The sequence below is a fragment of the Lepidochelys olivacea genome (genome assembly GCF_965140295.1).
Source record: "Lepidochelys olivacea isolate rLepOli2 genome assembly, chromosome: 5".
Lineage (NCBI taxonomy): Eukaryota > Metazoa > Chordata > Testudines > Cheloniidae > Lepidochelys > Lepidochelys olivacea.
Genome location: NC_140415.1, coordinates 127,019,223 through 127,036,874, shown reverse-complemented (window position 1 = coordinate 127,036,874; position 17,652 = coordinate 127,019,223). Strand labels below are relative to the sequence as shown.

Genomic DNA, 17,652 nt, shown 5'->3' with positions numbered 1-17,652 from the left:
AGTGTCGAATAAGGTAGCTTGCTATGGCACAGTCACTAGACATCTCTAACCTGGAAGCAGGGGCTTTAATTAGGTAATCTGAGAAGGTCCCTTTTCATTTCCGAAAGCTCTGACTCATGGATCTGCTGTAAATCAGCTTTGACTCCAGGTCTCCAGAGGGAGAGACTGGCTGTTTAACTCGCTAGCCTCATAGCCAGGATTAGACCAGAAATAGCAGACACCCACCTATTCTGGAAGCGAAGCTGCTTCCCTGAATATGTGCATCCCATCCCCACAGCATCTGTGGGAAGCTCCTTTTACTAGTGGATTGATTTAAAGTGACTGCTTATCCCGACAGTCAGTATTTCCTGGCAAATGTAACCAGCATTCCCCGTACTCCCTCTAATACAGTATGAATTTGCTTAAAAGCAGAAGTTGAGTTTTTTCAGACCCAGCCATTTAATCACCTGGCTGTAGTGCAGCATTCGCGGCAGTGGTGTTATTTATCACTAGTTAATTAAAGCGCTGGGGAAAGGTGAGTCTCGGAGTTCACAAGTGTGTGTGTGTGTGTGTGGGGCATTAGAGGGGTTTTTCAGCAATAGATAATGAGCGAGATTCAAAATGTCTGGTCGGTGACATACTCTGAGTGCCCCCAAAGCCCCCCACACAGCGTGGGAAGAATGGAAAATGCCAGGCAGAAATATTGTACAGTATCCTTTGAGCTCATGACAAGACCTAATGCTCCTAAAGGTGGGAAATCTCAGCAGCACTGGTCATAAAGACCCCCCAGGCTCTTGGGATTTGTTTGCTAAGGAAGTTCCCTGACACACTGGGTGTTTCCTTTCTCCATATTTGCTAGGTGTCAATATGGGGTGAACAGAAGAAAATCCAGCCATTCGTTTTAATTTCAGTTCACTGTCAGGAACTGAAGGGAAATACTAGATAGTAATGTTTAAACTAACCCCCCGCCAGCTGGGTTTTGTTCCTGTTATTCCCTTTGACCTGAGCGATTAGCTAAATACAGGGTGTCACGGGTTGTTCCAGTTAGGGGGAGAAACTGGTGACAGAGCCAGGTATTGTCTTTGATGCAATCCTGTTTATTTACAAAGATTACGTGTAAAGTCCTGTTTGCCTGAACACAGCAGGAATCAAATAGCAGGAGCCAGTTTCCTTGCTTGCTGTTCCAAGCCTTCCTTTCCAGCCAGCACTCTGCTTAAAAAGCTTTCTACTAGCTCTCTCTCAGAACCACATTACCAGCCTTCTCTTACTGTCTTCCTGCTCCTTCTGCTTCTGTGGTGCTGTCTTTCTCTCTCCCGATTCTCCCCTCCCACACATATCCTCACCCACAAACAATGCTCAGCAAAGCCCTCAGCCCACACAGTTCTAATTCCTGGGCAGACTTGCATATGCCTTTGTTTTAGGCAGGAGCTGCTTAACTGTCTCTTACAAATATCTGAAATGAGGGGTGGCAGCCACACCCAACAGGTTAAATGAGGTATAACCCAACCCACAATATTATACTATTATTAATTATCCATGCTGTGGTAGCATCTAGGCCCCAGCCATGGATCGGGACCCCAATGTGCAAGGCACTGTACAAACACAGAACAAAAATACTGGCCTGCTATGTCTCCTCAAATCCAACAAGCCAAGCATGCCATTCAAGCGAACCACAAGGGACTAGAATCAGACCCTTGGCTCCCGTACATCAGTGTAGCACCAGTAACTTCAATAGAGTTACAGCAGCTTGCACCAGCGGAGGCTCTGGCCCCGCGACTTTAACCGGATAAGAAGCACATAATGAGAAAATGGATCACGTCAGCCCAATGAGAAGGTCCATTAGTTACAAGCTCCATCCAACCCTAACTCATTCCTAGGTGCAGTCTCCAACCAACTCCAGCTGCAGCTGCTTCCAGCTGGCCAGCCTGCTTTTGAACTCCATGCAAAATGGTCCAGGTCTTAAAAGCACACTGTCCACATCCAGATGCCATGGCTCGCAAAGCTCTAGATGCTGCTTGTTTGAATCGAGTGCACACATTATTCCTGAACCCATTTTAAGCAGGACTTGCCCTCTCTGCTCTGGGTTCCATTTCCATGGGCTGCTGAGACACATACTGTGACTAGCTGGTTGGAGGGCAATCCTTATCCTTTTCTTATGAGTATATGTCTATCTATTGTTTTACAGGAGTGGAGTTGGCTCAGCCAATCAGAATGCAGGTTTGCTGTACCGCCACTATGTAGACCCATCCCTGTGTTGCTGTATCTCAGTAATAACCTGTACCCCGTGCTAGTTAACAGCCTAGATTTCAGCCTGGAGTTTATGTACCCCAGGATAGAACAATTCCAGTTCTACTGGAGATCTCTTGTGTGATCTCAGAGGTGTCAGTCAATCTCCCTGGGCCTGAGCTCCCCACCTCTAAAATGGGGGTGCAGATACTGTACTTCCTTTGTCTGCCTGGCCTGTTTAGAATGTAAGCGTTTTTGGGCAGGGACTGAGCATGTGTACAGCTCCTATCGCTACAGGGCTCTGATTTCAGCTCATGTCCACGGGTGCTCCTGTTTTACAAATAAGAATAACCGAAGAAGACAATGTGCACAACCGTTGACGCTTGGGAGTTCTGCATGTGGATGGGTGATTACAAAGGTGTACCCTTGAAATGATTGAAGTGGAAATGATGGGAGGTGGGGAATTAAATTCTGGGGTACATGGGCAGCTCAAAGATAGCTGGATCTCAGGAAGATGTTGACACAGGATCCGAACGCTGAATTCTCAAGGTCTAATGCTCCACGTCTTGCCGATGGCACTTGTCCCATTGCAGTCAATGGGATTACACACAGGATAAGTGAGACAAATAGGATTTTGCCTTAAGTCAGGGATGGATTCAAAGTCAGTCTTTCCATCCACTTCGATCACTTTAGATAAGGTCCCAACAACTTTAATTCCTCTGGGGTTTGGGATTTTTTTCCGTCTCCCAAAGTAGAGAGCCACATTGATAAAGGAAAGTTAGAGGTGGGCTGGCTTGCCAGAGGTCGGGATGGCAGGTACCTGCACTATCATCAGATCTGTCCACTGCAATCAGCTAATATTGAGCTGAAATGAGAAGCTAAACGAGATCTATGGCACAAAGCAATGCTCATGATACTTTATTTTAAATATCAGAGGGGTAGCCGTGTTAGTCTGGATCTGTAAAAGCAGCAAAGAGTCCTGTGGGCACCTTATAGACTAACAGACGTACTGGAGCATGAGCTTTCGTGGGTCAATATCCACTTCGTCGCATGCACCCATGAAAGCTCATGCTCCAATACGTCTGTTAGTCTATAAGGTGCAACAGGACTCTTTGCCGCTTTTATTTTAAATGTTAAACTTTGCTTGCGTTTTTTTGTCAGACCATAACAAAAACAACCCTCTTGCTGAGTTCCCTCTATGCCACTCCCCTTCCCAGCCCTTCAGTCAGTTTATCTGCTTTCACCCCGAACTCACCTGTAGCAGCTCTGTGTTTTACTCTGTCTGAGTACACCCATATCAATGCCAGCACTTAAATACCATTAACAGGAACATTTGGGGGAGAAATAATACATGCCTTCAGCCCGCACTGAAATGCTTTGGCCTCAGTGCAGTTTTTGGGAGGCAGGGAAGCAAACTGAAAAATCTCTAATAAAAGGAAATGAGAAGTGTCTCTCCTACAAAGTGGAGTAGTTAGCAAGGACTAACTCCATACGTCTAATTCATAAACTGAAATAATCTTCTATTAGCAGAAAGTTTAGGTCCAACAGTTAGATTCTGATTGAAAATTATAAAAAAACATTGTCTACCTGTTCTCATTAAATATTATTTTTTAAAAACCACTCAATGCAACACATTTTTTGCATTTAAAAATTTCCCATGTACTGTTTGCAATCCGAACACTGACGCGTCATGCACCTAAGAGAAGTGCAATAAAGCAAGGGAAACGGACTAGGATCTAGTTTGCAGTGTTGTTATCATCATGTTGGTCCCAGGATATCAGAGAGACAAGGCGGATGAGGTAACATCTTTTACTGGAATAACTTCTGTTGGTGAGAGAGAGATGAGCTTTTGAGCTCTACAGAGCTCTTCTTCAGGGCTGGGAAGGGTAATCAGTATGTCACAGCTCAATAAAAGGGGGAACAATTTGTTAAGCATAAGGAGTTAACACCTGTTGCAAGAAACCTTTCAAAATCGAATAGGAAATTAACACATCCGCAGTCATAGGACAAGGGAGAGTTAGGGCAGGTCTGCACTAGAAAGGTATATTGGCACAGCTGCACTGATGCAGCTGCATCCCTGTAGCACATCTGATGAAGACTCTCTAAGCTGATGGGAGAGAGCTCTTACTAACTCCACCTCTGTGAGAGGAGGGAGCTATGTCGGTGGAAGAAGCTCTCTCACATACATAGCACTGTCTATACAGGGGGGTTAGGGTTGTTATAAGTATGTTAGTCAGGAGTGAGGATTTTTCACACCCCTGAATGACTTAGTTGTACCGCAGTAAGTCCTATGCTCATCATTTAAAGGTGTTATGCAGGTTTCCTTTGAGGACAAAGACTGAGAGGTCAGATATAAAGTGATCACTTTGTGAAAAGTGTTCACCCATGGGTGATTGGATGGTTTTGTCTTTTACAATTTTGCTGTGTGAGTTCATTCGAAAGCGTAGTGATTGTCTGTCTGATTTCATCCACATAATGGTTGTTGGGACATTTGATGCACTGGATGAGGTACACCATGTTTGTGATAGGCATGTGTAGGACCCATGGTTCTTGAAAGGTGTGTTGTAGGGGTTACTGATCATAATAGCAATGGAGATATGGCTTCAGGTTTTGAATCTGTTGTTCTGGCAGGGTCTGGTGCCGCTTCCAGTTGGTGTATCCTGGTCTGTGTGGAGTTTGCTTCTGATGAGGAGTTTGGCAAGTTTGGGAGCTGGGGGTTGGAAGGCCAGAAGATGGAAGACAGGAAAGATTTCTTTCAGGATGTGGTCCCCATCAAGTATGGGTTGTAATGGTTTGATGATACCATGCATGGCTTCCAGTGTGGGTTAGTATGTGACACTTAGGGGTTTGGGCTCATTGGGGTGTTTTTTTGTTCTGTATTGAAGCAGATTATCTCAGGGAATTAGGGTGGCCCATTCCATGATGCAATCTACTTCTCTGGTGAAGAGTCCTTTTTTGGTGAAAGCAGTTTTAGGTGTGTTAAGGTGTGTATCCTGAATATTCTCCTCGGAGCATATGCTATGGTATCTGAGGGCCTGGCTAGAGATAACAAATTTCTTGGTGTATTTGGGGTCAATGCTGAACTTGTGGAGGTAAGTGTGATGATTTGTGGATTTCCTTATATCTGGTTCTAGGGCTCCATTGTTGAAGCTGATCGTGTTTTTCAGGAAGGTGAGGCGGGTGTGGGAATGTTCTTGAGAGAGTTTGATGGATGGCTGGTGGTTGTTGAAGTTGGGGGGGCACTCTAGGAGGGAGATTTGGTCATTTGTGGAGACGGTGAATATAATCATTGATGTATCTCAGGTGTATCATTGATTTCATGCAGCATTTTTCTAGAAATTCTTCCTCCAGGTGGCCCATGAAGAGGTTGGCATATTATTCCTATGACTGCAGCAATTGCCCACTTCATTTAGAATTGTTTCTCGCAATATGTGTTAACTCCTTATGCTTAACTACCTGATCTCCCTTGTATTTAGCTGTGACATGCTGTGTACCTCCCAGACCTGAAGAGGAGCTCTGTGTGGAGCTCAAAAGCTTGTCTCTCTCACCAACAAAAGATATTACCTCATCCACCTTGTCTCTCTCTAGAGTCTAGTTTCACAGGTTATACAGAAATGTAAATAAAGAGATTCATGGTGAAAACCGTAAGTCCTGGAGCACCCACTGAAAAATTTAGTGGGTGGTTAGCATCCACTGGCAGTCAGCTCCTCCTCCTTGTCCCCACACAGAACCTCCTGCCTGCTGGTGGCCCTGCTGATCAACTCCTCCCCCTCCCTCCCTGCGCCTTCTGGCCGCCATGATCAGCTGTTCCATGCCGTGGAGGAGGCGCTGGAGAGGAGAGAGAGGAGTGGGGATGGGGCATGCTCAGGTGCGGGGGCGGCACTGGGTGGGAAGAGGCGGGGCGGGGCAGAGCAGAGGCAGGAAGAGGAGGAGCAGAGGTGTGGGCTTGGGGGAAGGGGTGGGGTGCGGGTGGGGTCTGGGGTGGCACAGGGGTTTAGCACCCCTGAGACAAGGAGGAAGGAGGAAAACATTCTTTCCATTTGAATAACAAAGAAACATTGGTAACACACGAACAGTCTTTGGGTTTTCTTTAATAAGGATTTTAAACCTGACAATATCTGTTTAAGTGAATTATAATATATCCCTCCTACCTGTTAAAGTGTAATTTGTGAGAGTCTTTATGTCTCCCCTACTCTGCGTGGTGCCTGCTCCCAATCCAGGTTTCTAACACAATAGTGAAAATCACAGCTTCTTCCCCATTGCCACTAAACTGCCTCAGCTGGCCTGCTACCTATTGCACGACCAGTGAAGAAATATTTGTGGCTATACAACCTGGTGCTGTAAATCCATTACCTCTGACAGCTAAGTAGCATTGGCCCAGCTCAGGCCTTGGATGGGGCAGCTAAGTGTTGCAGGAAGTGTTATCAGTGGGACCGCAGGTAGCACCCTTGGGTCTGAATGAGGTGCTGTCTTTCAGATGAGACTCAACAACAGGATTGGTACCACTTATGGTCATCAAAGGTGCCGTGGGACTTTAAAACAGGAGTAGGGAAATTAACTCTGATGTCATGTCCAAATTCAAAGATGGGTAATTATAGTCTAACTCCTTAGATTCCCTCTGCAGTTTTGGTTGGATAAGGTAGTCTTCACTTTCTGTCCTGAACTGTTCTGTGTGTTGCTGTTTTCATGAGACATTTGTCACATCTCATTGCAAAGGTGACTACAATTCCTCAGTGGATAGTGTGAAACTTACCTACATATAATTTGTTTGGCAAAACTGAATGAAAGCTGTAAGATACAGATAATTACATATTTACATTGAGTTAACTCTCTCTGTAAGCAGGTGGAGAGACTCAGCAGGCATCCAGAGAGAGGTAAATAGCAATCTTTCTAAGATTCATGCCTTTTAAGGCCAAAAGGGTCCATTAATGATAATCAAGTCTGATCTCCTGCATGGCACAGGCCTGTGATCCCTGCATGAAGCGCAAGACTGCTGGCTGCACAACATCATATGTTTCAGAAAAAGACATCCAATTTTGATTTACTGACCTTAAGTGATAGAGAATCCACTACAACCTTAGGAGAGCTGTTTCAATGCTTAAATCTACTCACTGTTAAAAATTTGCACCTTATTTCTAGCTTCCAGACATTATGTAATCTTTTTCCTCTAGAGCCATCTGCAGTTAGAAATGCCTTTCCCATTTAAGTATTTGTAGATCACCATCAAGCCAGCTCTTAAACTTGTCTAGGATAAATTGAATAGACTGAACTTCTTTAGTTACTCATTGTAAGGCAGGTTTTCCAGACCTCGAATCATTCTTGTAGCTCTTATCCAAACCCTTTCCAATTTGTCAACATCTTTTTTCATAGATTCACAGATTTCAAAGCCAGAAGGGACCCTGTGATCCTCTAGTCTGACCTGCTGCATAATACAGGCCACAAAACTACCCCAAAATAATTCTTAGAGCAGATCTTTTAGAAAAACATCCCATCTTGGTTTAAAAATTGCCAGTGATGGATAATCCATCATGATCCTTGGTAAGTTGTTCCAGTGGTTAATTACCCTGACTCTTAAAAATGTACACCTTATTTGCCTAGCTTCAACTTCCAGCCGTTGGATCATGCTGGAACATAAGATCTGCCATACTAGGTCAGATCATGGTCCATCTTGCCAATTATTATATCTCCCATGGTGGCCTGTATCTAAGCGTCAGGGGGAATGTAAAGAAAAGAGCAATTATGGAGTGATCCACCCCTGTCTTCCACTCCCAGGTTCTGGTCATCAAAGGTCCAGAACTGGACACAATATTCCAGCAGAGATTGCAAGAGTGCCAAATACAAGGGGGAAAATAATTTCTCTGCTCCTACTTGAGAATCCCTTGTTTATGCAGCCAAGAATCATATTAGCTCTTTCGGCCACAGTGTTGCAATAGGAGCTCATATTCAGGTGCTTGTCCACCACGACCACCAAATCTTTTCAGAGTCATTGCACCCCAAGATAGAGTCCCCCGTCATGTAAGTATGGCCTACGTTCTTTTTTCCCCATGTATATACATTTACATTTAGCCATATTAAAAGGCATATTGTTTGCTTGTGCCCAGCTTCCCAGGCAATTCTGTATCAGAGACCTATCCTCTTCGTTATTTACCATTCCCCCAATTTTGATGTCATCTGCAAACTTTATCACTCATGATTTTATGTTGTTTTCCAGATCATTGATAAAAATGTTGGTAAATTGTAACAATGGCTAATTACTCTCACTTAAAATTATGCCTTATTTCCAGTCTGAGTTTGCCCATGATTCCATATTCCATGATTCAATGTCAAGCTAACTGGCCTATAGTTACATAGGTCATCCTGTTTATCCTTTTAAAATATTGGCACAACATTATTTTTTCCCCAGCATTCCAAGATATTTTAAAAAGCAACATCAATGGTTCAGAGCATCCGCCAGCCAATTCTTTTAAAACTCACGGGTGCCAGTTATCTGATCCTGCAGATTTAAAGATGTTTAACTTTAGGAGTTACTTTATAACAACTTGCCTAGTTATTGTTGGAACAAAAAGTATTTCAATATTCCTCTAACATGTGGCTACATCATACAGCTTCCTTCCAAATGCACAACAAAAATTATTCAACACTTCTGCTTTTTCTCCAGAGTTATTGACAATTTTACCATATCTGTCTAGTAAAGAACCTCTGTTATTTCTAGAAATTCCTTTGTTCTCAATTTATGTCCATACCTTTTTCACTGATACCTTTAGCTTTCATCATCAATTGTCTGAATTTCATAACTGCTAATTTATAGTCATTACAACTTCCCTCTTTTTCAATTTGTTATATATTGTACTTTATTTTTTATAGCTGATTTCACTTCCTTTCTTAACCAGGATGATATTTTATGTGAATAAGACTTCTTTTAGGGTTGCAGGATTGTGGTTTATTTAGATATTTAGTAAAGCTTTCTTAAACACTCCCAGTTATCCATTTTTAAATTTTTTTTCTTCCAATCAATTTTGATCGTAATTGTTTCCAGCATCAGAAAAATTGCCCTGTTAAAATGCCAAATATATATATTAATGGTCAGGACTATATCCTCTTTGAACATAACAAATGTAATTAGGTCATGAGTACTTGCTCTCAGGCAACCACTAATTCTTAGCTACATGATCAATTCTTCTTTATCTGTCAGAATAAGGTCTAATATAGAAGTACTCCTACTTGGATATAATACACTTAGAAATCATCATCTATAGTTTTAAGAAACTCAAAGGACGTTTAAATAGTGGCAGCTTCAAACTTCCTGCATATGTCCCCCCGACTGAACTCCCCAATGACAACGTTTATTCTTTCTGTACATTGCAAATAGATGTTTAAAGAGCTGCTTATCCTGCTCTCAATGTCTGTAACAAACTCCCACCTATCTCCCACCTTGTGGCTCATCAGTGAGAACACTGATCCAGAAGCCCTCCAGGTCCTGTGCTTTGAACTGATGGCAACTCTAAAGCAGGTAATAGTATCTGCTGCCCACTCTGTCCTGCCTAAATAGGTGATAACATTCCCACTACATGTATCCTCCCACCATGTCACAGGAATAGCTGAGTGGCCTGCAGTCTTCAGCCCTGCCTCCTTATCCTCCCCTGAACACCTGTGGAAAGGGACGAAAAAAAGAAACTGCAATTTGTTTGCAAGTGATCAAGTAGTGCCCCTTGCCCCCTGCCACAAGCACCTGTCACAGTCTCTATGTATATTTTACTGTTACATTCCAATAGAGACATAAATAACCCAAATAGATGCCCAAATCAACACCCTTCCACAAATACAAATAATCATGCCTTACCTGCTCAGTCTGCCTCCTCTATGAAGGCCCAGATAAACAGCTGATTCTTGCACCATGACTGGAAGGTCTCTGACCCAAGTGTAGTAGACAGAGAGCCTGAGACATGAGGCCTTGTATCAGAGGCCTGAACTAAAGTAGTGGTCAAGCCTTGCTAATATAAAGCAAAGTTAGCAAGAGACAGGCTGTGAGCAGGCTCACAGAACCTGGCAAGAATAGGGCTGGTATTGCAAAAACCACACACATTCCTGAGAAGTGCTGGGCACAGGACACATTCCAGAAGGGCGGTAGCAGAACACTCCGATACCAAGTATGGTACAAACACACTCCCCGAAGATGATACAAGGATACACTGACCCCCTATTAGTGATAAGGTCAGGATGACAGTGTGATGGATTAGAGATGTTTTGATCAAACCAACAGGTACAAGGTAATGGGTGGAACAACCCACGTCAGGGGGCAGTAGCTAACCACATCAGAGGGGCGATATGTCACTTGTTTGTACTGGTGTATAAAGAGGCGTCTCAGAGGGAGTGTATCTAGTCAGCCTAGCGGGGCAGTGGAAAGTCCTGCCACTGACTGAGGTGGTCCACTGTCATGGGCACACATGTGCTAGTGTAACGTAGACGTTGATCTGGGGAGCTAGGACCGTGCTTTGTCAGCAATAAACCTGGCTGGGCGCCTTCGCTATTGAAACGGGTCTGTGGTTTTCTTGGGCAGTATGATTGAGGTCTGCTGCCTCAGCTATCTGGTGCAGCACACAGAGGGAACACGCAGCCAACATCTGACAACACCAAAGAGCAAAGTGAATTCTAGAGCTGAGAGTCCTTAAATAGAAACATCCTGTCACCATTCTCTCCCCCACCATTAAACGTGGGGGTTCTAAGCTTGAACATCCCAGTAGATCTCAAGGTGGGGGAATCTGTCTGTACAGTTTATGAGTTCTGTGTGGGATTATGAACTCCCTGTATGAACTCTCTTTGCTAGGCTGCAGGCTCCATTTGGATGTGGGGCTCTTTACCTTCTTGGTGGTCCTGCTACCTCCGTGTTGGACTAGAATTCCTGGTGGTCAAGGGATAACGAGAGGGTTGTTGACTTGAGTGCTCAGCCATTAAAATGGAATCGCTCTAAACAACAGACTGGCTCCCAGGGCTCTGGGATCACCTGGTGAGGCTGACCAGGGAGTCACCTGACAGAGGAGACAAAGGAGAGTATAAAGGGCATAAGCTGTTCTATTTGCTCTCTCTTTGGCCATTTGCCGTGAGGTAAAGATGAGAGAAGCTGCAGTAGGACCCGGATGAGGTGGGCGGGGGAGAATGGGGAATGCTGCCTGCCTTCTTACCTACCAGAACATAGATTCATAGATTCATAGATATTTAGGTCAGAAGGGACCATTATGATCATCTAGTCCGACCTCCTGCACAATGCAGGCCACAGAATTTCACCCACCGCTCCTAAAACATAGGTGGTCCCCCAGGACTCCCAAAGGAAGAATAAGCCGGAGAAGGGAAATGTGTGTAGAGGTTATTATTTTTGTATGTGTCTGTGTGTTTATGTGATTAACTAAAGAGCAATAATGTGTTGGAATTTTGTGCATAGTGTCTGGGTGCAACACCTACCACACGCCTCCTGAGGGAGTTAAACTGTAACGCAGCAGGCTCAGACCTTTGGGGGGAGTTCTGGGAGAGGCAGTGTTTAAGCTACTGGGGTACCTTAGGGGTCAGTGCTGGACCTTGGGGTCTAAGGCAGGTGGGCTGAGGGGCTCCATTTCCATGACAAGGTAAGAGACAGAGTCAGCATCCAATGAATTTGCGAGAAAGACCAAGAGAGGAACCAATATGGCAGCCTACAGAGGCCCAGGGAAGCTTAAAACATCCAGGGCTCCAGCAGCTGGATTCCTCACAGCAAGCTGTTTGCCAGACACTGGGAATGGGTGACGGGATGGATCACTTGATGATTGCCTGTTCTGTTCATTCCCTCTGGGACACCTGGCATTAGCCACCGTTGGAAGACAGGATACTGGGCTAGACGGTTCATTGGTCTGGCCCAGTATGACCGTTCTTATGTTCTTAAGCTAGTGGGCGGCCAATAGGGGAGCCTGACCACATCTGTGACAGGAAGTAAAACAAGGAATGAACGATGGTTTCTTAGTGCAGAAGTGCTAAGCCATGCAGGGCTTTATAAATCCACACCTACACTGTGAATACTCAGAGACAAACTGGAAGGAAGACTCTGAAACAATATACAAGATATTATCACAAGTGGTGCTTCAGGGGTTTACAGTGTGTAGGAAAAACCTAGTCCCTAGAACTAGTCCTTAGTTGTCACTAAACCTTGCTGTTCTTCTTTCACAGTATGATGACAAACCCTACTGCAATCACTGCTACCTGCAGCACTTTGGACCAAGAGGTAACATCCTTGCTTACTCACTAGATCACCCTTCACTGTAATCCTGTAATTCAACGGACTGATTTTTAAAAGCAGCCTCTAAATCTGTGCCCTCTGTTTTCCAGGAACAGTCATTTGTGCATGGAACAAGAATGAATTTTCCCAAATAAATAACATTTGTGGGAGCAAATAAGAGTTAGACAGTCAACAATCTCATTTGTGCACAGAAATCCCAAGCTGAAGTGCAAATAATTTATGCAGGCAAATTTGCAAGTGCAAATTTAGATATTGTATTGAAGCCCCTTTGAAAATGCAATCAATAATATTTAAGGTTAAGATTCTGTCACAGTATTTTTAGTCAAAATCAGGGACAGGTCACGGGCAATAAACAAAAATTCACGCTAGCCCGCAACCTGTCCCTGACTTTGACTGAAAATACCCTGTGGGGGGAAGACAAACAGAGCTCTGCCAGGGGCTTGCAGCTGCTCCAGCTCCAGGGGGCTAACCCAACCTCAGCCACTGCTCCGGTGGCCCAGGGCTGGCTGCCAGTCAGCTGTTTGGCGGCCCTGGGGCTGGTCACCGATCAGCTGCTCCAGCAGCTGCTGCTCTGGCAGCTCCAGGGCAGAAAGCTACTCCAGAAGAAATCATGGAGGTTCCAGAAAGTCACAGAATCCATGACCTCCATGACAGAATCGTATCCTTAATAATATTTAATGTTGCATTGACACCTTCCAGTTTCATTATGCCTTTCTGAGACACATATTCTTAGCAAATGTTTCTAGGGCATGAAGAAAGAACACAACAGAGGGGGCTGTTGGAAGTAGCATGGCCTAAAGGAATGAGTGGAAAGTTAGGTCTTAGGCGTTTGTGAGTTTTAATCTTTGCTCTCCAGCTAGAGACTGTCTCCTTGTTATATGTTTGTATGGCACTTAGGACAACAGGGCACTGGCCTTTAGTTGCTACCATAATACACATAATAATAAATATGTGTGGCCTTGGGAAAAATCACTTCATCTCTCTGCCTCAGTTTCCCCATCTCTATAATGGGGGTAATAATCCCTCACTCACAGAGGGCCCAGTCCTGCAAACCCTTACTCACCTGAAGAAACCCTATTCCAGTGTCGGGAGGACTCAATCTGCAATTAGTTAATGATTGTACTGCATTTCTAACACATGGCACTGGATTTGCGTCTCGCACCAGTTTTACAGTGTCATAACTGCATTGTGCTGCCGTGTAGTTACTCCTGACCTACAGCAAGAGAAGGATCAGGCAAGTATTATATGTAATAAATGCGAAGGGCCTCCTTATTATTATTATTGCTGTTTTACCCTCACTTCCGTCCTCCCTGGCTGATGTCGGGGATATTCACAAAACAATGGGATGTAGCTAGGGTGACCAGATAGCGAGTGTGAAAAATCGGGACGGGGCGTGTGGGGTAATAGGCACCTATATAGGAAAAAGCCCCAAATATCGGGACTGTCCTTATAAAATTGGGACATCTGGTCAACCTAGACGTAGCTGACACTCAAACAAACACTCAAGCAAACAAATTCATCAAGAAACTGCAGACTGGCTTGATTTGCATCCACTTGGATAGAGTCCAAAGCTCCTTTCATTCTCATGTAGCATCGGTGAAAGAGAGGAGAGAGATGAGCCCGAAGGAGCTACTCATTCTACCTCAAAATGTCCGTGCCTGCTCCTCAGTCAGTGAGGTCTAGTCCAACTCCAGAGGAACAGTTTATAATGCACATGGGTTTCCATTCCCACTGGTGTGTGAGGCCTTCACTCCCATGCTAGGAAGAATTATACAAGGTGACAGTTATCTAAGAAAAATGATTGGAGCTTTTCCTGTTACTTTTGCCCTGATGTCCATCTGATGAAGCACCATGAATTTTGTGCAGACTGTTTTGCATTTAAAAGAGGAGAATGCCTTTCAGAGGTGTGGACCTGTGCAAGGCCGAAGCTCCATTCCCAGCTAGCACTCAAACTCAGATCCTGATCATAGCAGAGTTTCCTACCCAGGACATAGGACAGGTTCTGAAATCCAGCTCCAGCATAGGCATTCATGTTCAGAGCTAAGTGAATAATGGATTTTTTGGTTCAGGGGCCAAGCCAGAAAATCCTCCCTCAAAATCCAGTTCGATTTGAAACAAAATCACTTTCCCTCAAATTTTTATCAAATTGAAAAACCTCTAAAAAAATAAAAATTTTGTTTTGAAACAACCACACCATTTTAGTCGATTTGAAACTATGATGACGGTGATGCTTATTTTTAGCGTTGTGTTTCGATGTGGCTCTTTTGAGGTGGTTTTCATCTTTTTTATTTAAACTGGCCAAATGTGAAAACGAAATGCCATTTTGAAATGAAAAAGGTCTAAACAAAATGTTCTTTTTAGGAAAAAATGGTTTCTGGGTGTTTTTGGCGGAAATGATTAGGCAAAGCTGATCCAAGTTCGCAAACAGTTTTGGAGACACGCCCTGCCCCCAATGCATTTTTTGGCAAAATTTCTATTTGCCCGAAATGTTTCTCCCAGCTCTTTCCATATTGCCCTGCTAGACAGAGTGTCTGGGCTCCTCGCTACTATCTCAGCACCACTCCGTGAGGGAGGGAATTGTTATTACACAGATGCAGAACTGAGGCACAGAGAAATGAAGTGACTTGTCTAAGGTCACACTGGAAGCCTGTGGGAGAGCAAGAACTGAACCCAGGACTCAAGGGACCTAGGCAACAAGCTTAACAACAAGGCCAGCCTTCCCCTGCAAAGAAGCAGCAGAGGTTCTGATTCTGATTACATTTACACCAGTGTAAACCAGGAGCAAATTCCATGAAGTCAGTTATTTATTATTATTATTCACAGCAGGGCATGGAGGCCCTAGCCAACATCACAGCCTCCTAGTGCGAGGTGCTCCACATACACACAGTAAAAGACAAGAGCTTACAGTCTAAATAGACAAGACAGACAACGGGTGAGAGAAAAGGATACTTTGTGGAAGCCCAGTTGAGGCACCAAGAAACTGAGTGATTTGCCCAAGGTCACAAAGGATATCTGAAATAAAGGCAGGAACTGATCCACATTTCCTAAACCCCAGGACAGAGCCTCCTTTCCATGCGAGTTCATGTAGACTGGTGAAATGAGAATCAAGCCCAAGGTTTGCATTCGACCTCTGATCCAAAAAGAAATTGTAAAATTGCATTATGTTCAGAGAATGTCGATGGCAGGCTGGGTAGTGCACTAGCCTTTCATGTCCAGAAGTGGAAGCCTCAAGTCAAAATGAATCTGGAGGTGTTTCACATATCACAAAACTACTGCATGGCTGCCAGGCCTGTCTCAAAAAGGACATAGGACAAGAATAGCCAAAGTTTTGTAGATTGGGATAGATCTGTTTGCCATGAGAAACAAATTCACCCATTGGTTGTACAACCAATTATTCTTATTAATAACCACATTTATTACAGCAGTGCCTAAAGGCCACCCAAGAGTGGGGTCCCATTGTGCTAGGTGCTGTACAAACAGAGCAGTAGATGCTCCCTGCCTTGAAGAGCTTACAGTGTACACTGAACTGTTCTTTATGGGCCTATGCTTGGCCTGCCCACAGGTTTTGTACCAACATGATTATGCCGGTTAAGAGAGTGATTTTTTATTTATTTTTTTTACCAATATCACTTCAGCCCCTGTTGCGGATGTTGTTATAATGGTCCAAAGGTGCCTCATACCAGCATATTTTATTCCGCTTTCTGCGTGGGAATTAATTGTACTACTATAAGCACATTTAGAACAGCACAATGACATCCCCGTTAGGGGGTTGTACTACTTTAATTATACTGGCGGATTCAAAACAGTACAACTTGTAGGTGTAGAAAAGGCCTAAGCCCCTTTTAAACCGTTCTTTATATGGTTATTCATAGAAGAGTTTACACAAAACGTTTTCGGACTACGTGTTGTTTGTGAACTGATCACTTGGGACAGTCTCTGTGTATTATTTGTGTTGTGTGGTGGCTCATCTCAGTCACATGGTAATGTTTCTGGTATCTGGTTGGATGACTGAACCATTTTAAGCAGGAGAACAATGAATAGTCAACTTCTGTTGTGAAAAAAAGATCATTCATGCTAAATTCATCAAAAATTTCAGGATTCGTGAATGTTTTCACCAACACCCATTCCTTAGTGCAACAACATGACATCAGGAATGACTGTTAACCCAACCCAGTGCTTTTATACACAGAAATATTAGTGGATTCCTTTTTTTTAACCACAGAAACTGTTCCTCCTGATTGACACTGCAAAAGTTGTTTATGACATCAGACTAAATTCCCTACATAAGAGGTATTCCACAGTGCTGTTCTATGCCAAAATGGACCCAATAATTAAGATACAGAGCTTCCATGTTGAAGAGGATGTTATCAGAGCTCATGTTTAGTTTGGTTTCTCCTGAGACCGAGAAGTTCATGAGAGTTCAGTTTTTAATTGAACAGCTTGCCAAAGCTTCTACAGTGCTTTGAGAGTAGGCATAATTTCTTCCAGTTCCTAATAGCAAGTGGAATCTTTGATGAGGTTTTCAAAGATGACAACACTGCAAGATTAGGTTTTACAATACGTTTCTGTTTTTAATTACCCATCCCCCCTGAAATTTAACATTTCCCTTTGTTCCTCTCTGTGGTCTTTCTTATTCATTTGTCCTCTTGGTATTTTTGTTTTGTTATTTTAAAGGAACAAGATGGCCAACGTCTCGCTCATCTCTTGGGGCAGCTTCCTCTTCCAAAGTTCCAGTGGGAAACCAGAACAGCTCCTAGATGGCCCTGCATTTAATATTCAAAACTCGGAGACTCATTACTGGACTGTGATAAAGTAGCAAGAAGGCATTGTATTTTTACCCACAGACTAAGAAAAATGTACCTGAAGAAGAATGTTGCTTCTGAGAATGACTGATAATCCAGACAAGTCATAAGAGAACATGCTTCTAAACTGAAATCCCTCCTACTGCAGATTAAAATTGTGCTGTGATAAATGAATTTTAATGAGCTACAATGAATTTTAATGGGATATATTCTTGTTTGTGTGAAGGGGACATATTCATAGCATCGACTTGATTTTCTAACAGCTTAGAAATTGTTGGTTTACTCATCTGTTACCTGAATTGACACTGAAATCTGTAAATAATTATCTCTTTACCAGTATAATGGACTTCCAGGTGGAAACTTTCTCAGCAATGATCAATAGGT

The 17,652-nt window shown here is 43.6% G+C and overlaps 1 protein-coding gene across 5 annotated transcripts in view; it reads left to right on the top strand.

The window, feature by feature from the left end:
* LOC311520727 (cysteine-rich protein 1-like) overlaps nt 1-17,442 on the top strand; it is a 175,809-nt gene extending 158,367 nt beyond the window's left edge. For all 5 annotated transcript variants that reach the window (XR_014711683.1, XR_014711684.1, XR_014711685.1 and 2 more), the window contains 2 exons: nt 12,397-12,451; nt 17,141-17,442. Coding sequence is in view for 2 of the 5 variants with exons in the window: in XM_084628439.1 (XP_084484565.1) it covers nt 12,397-12,451; nt 17,141-17,223 (138 nt within the window). In the remaining 3 variants the exon portion in view is untranslated. The remainder of the gene's footprint in view (nt 1-12,396; nt 12,452-17,140) is intronic.
* Nucleotides 17,443-17,652: the final 210 nt, after the last annotated feature.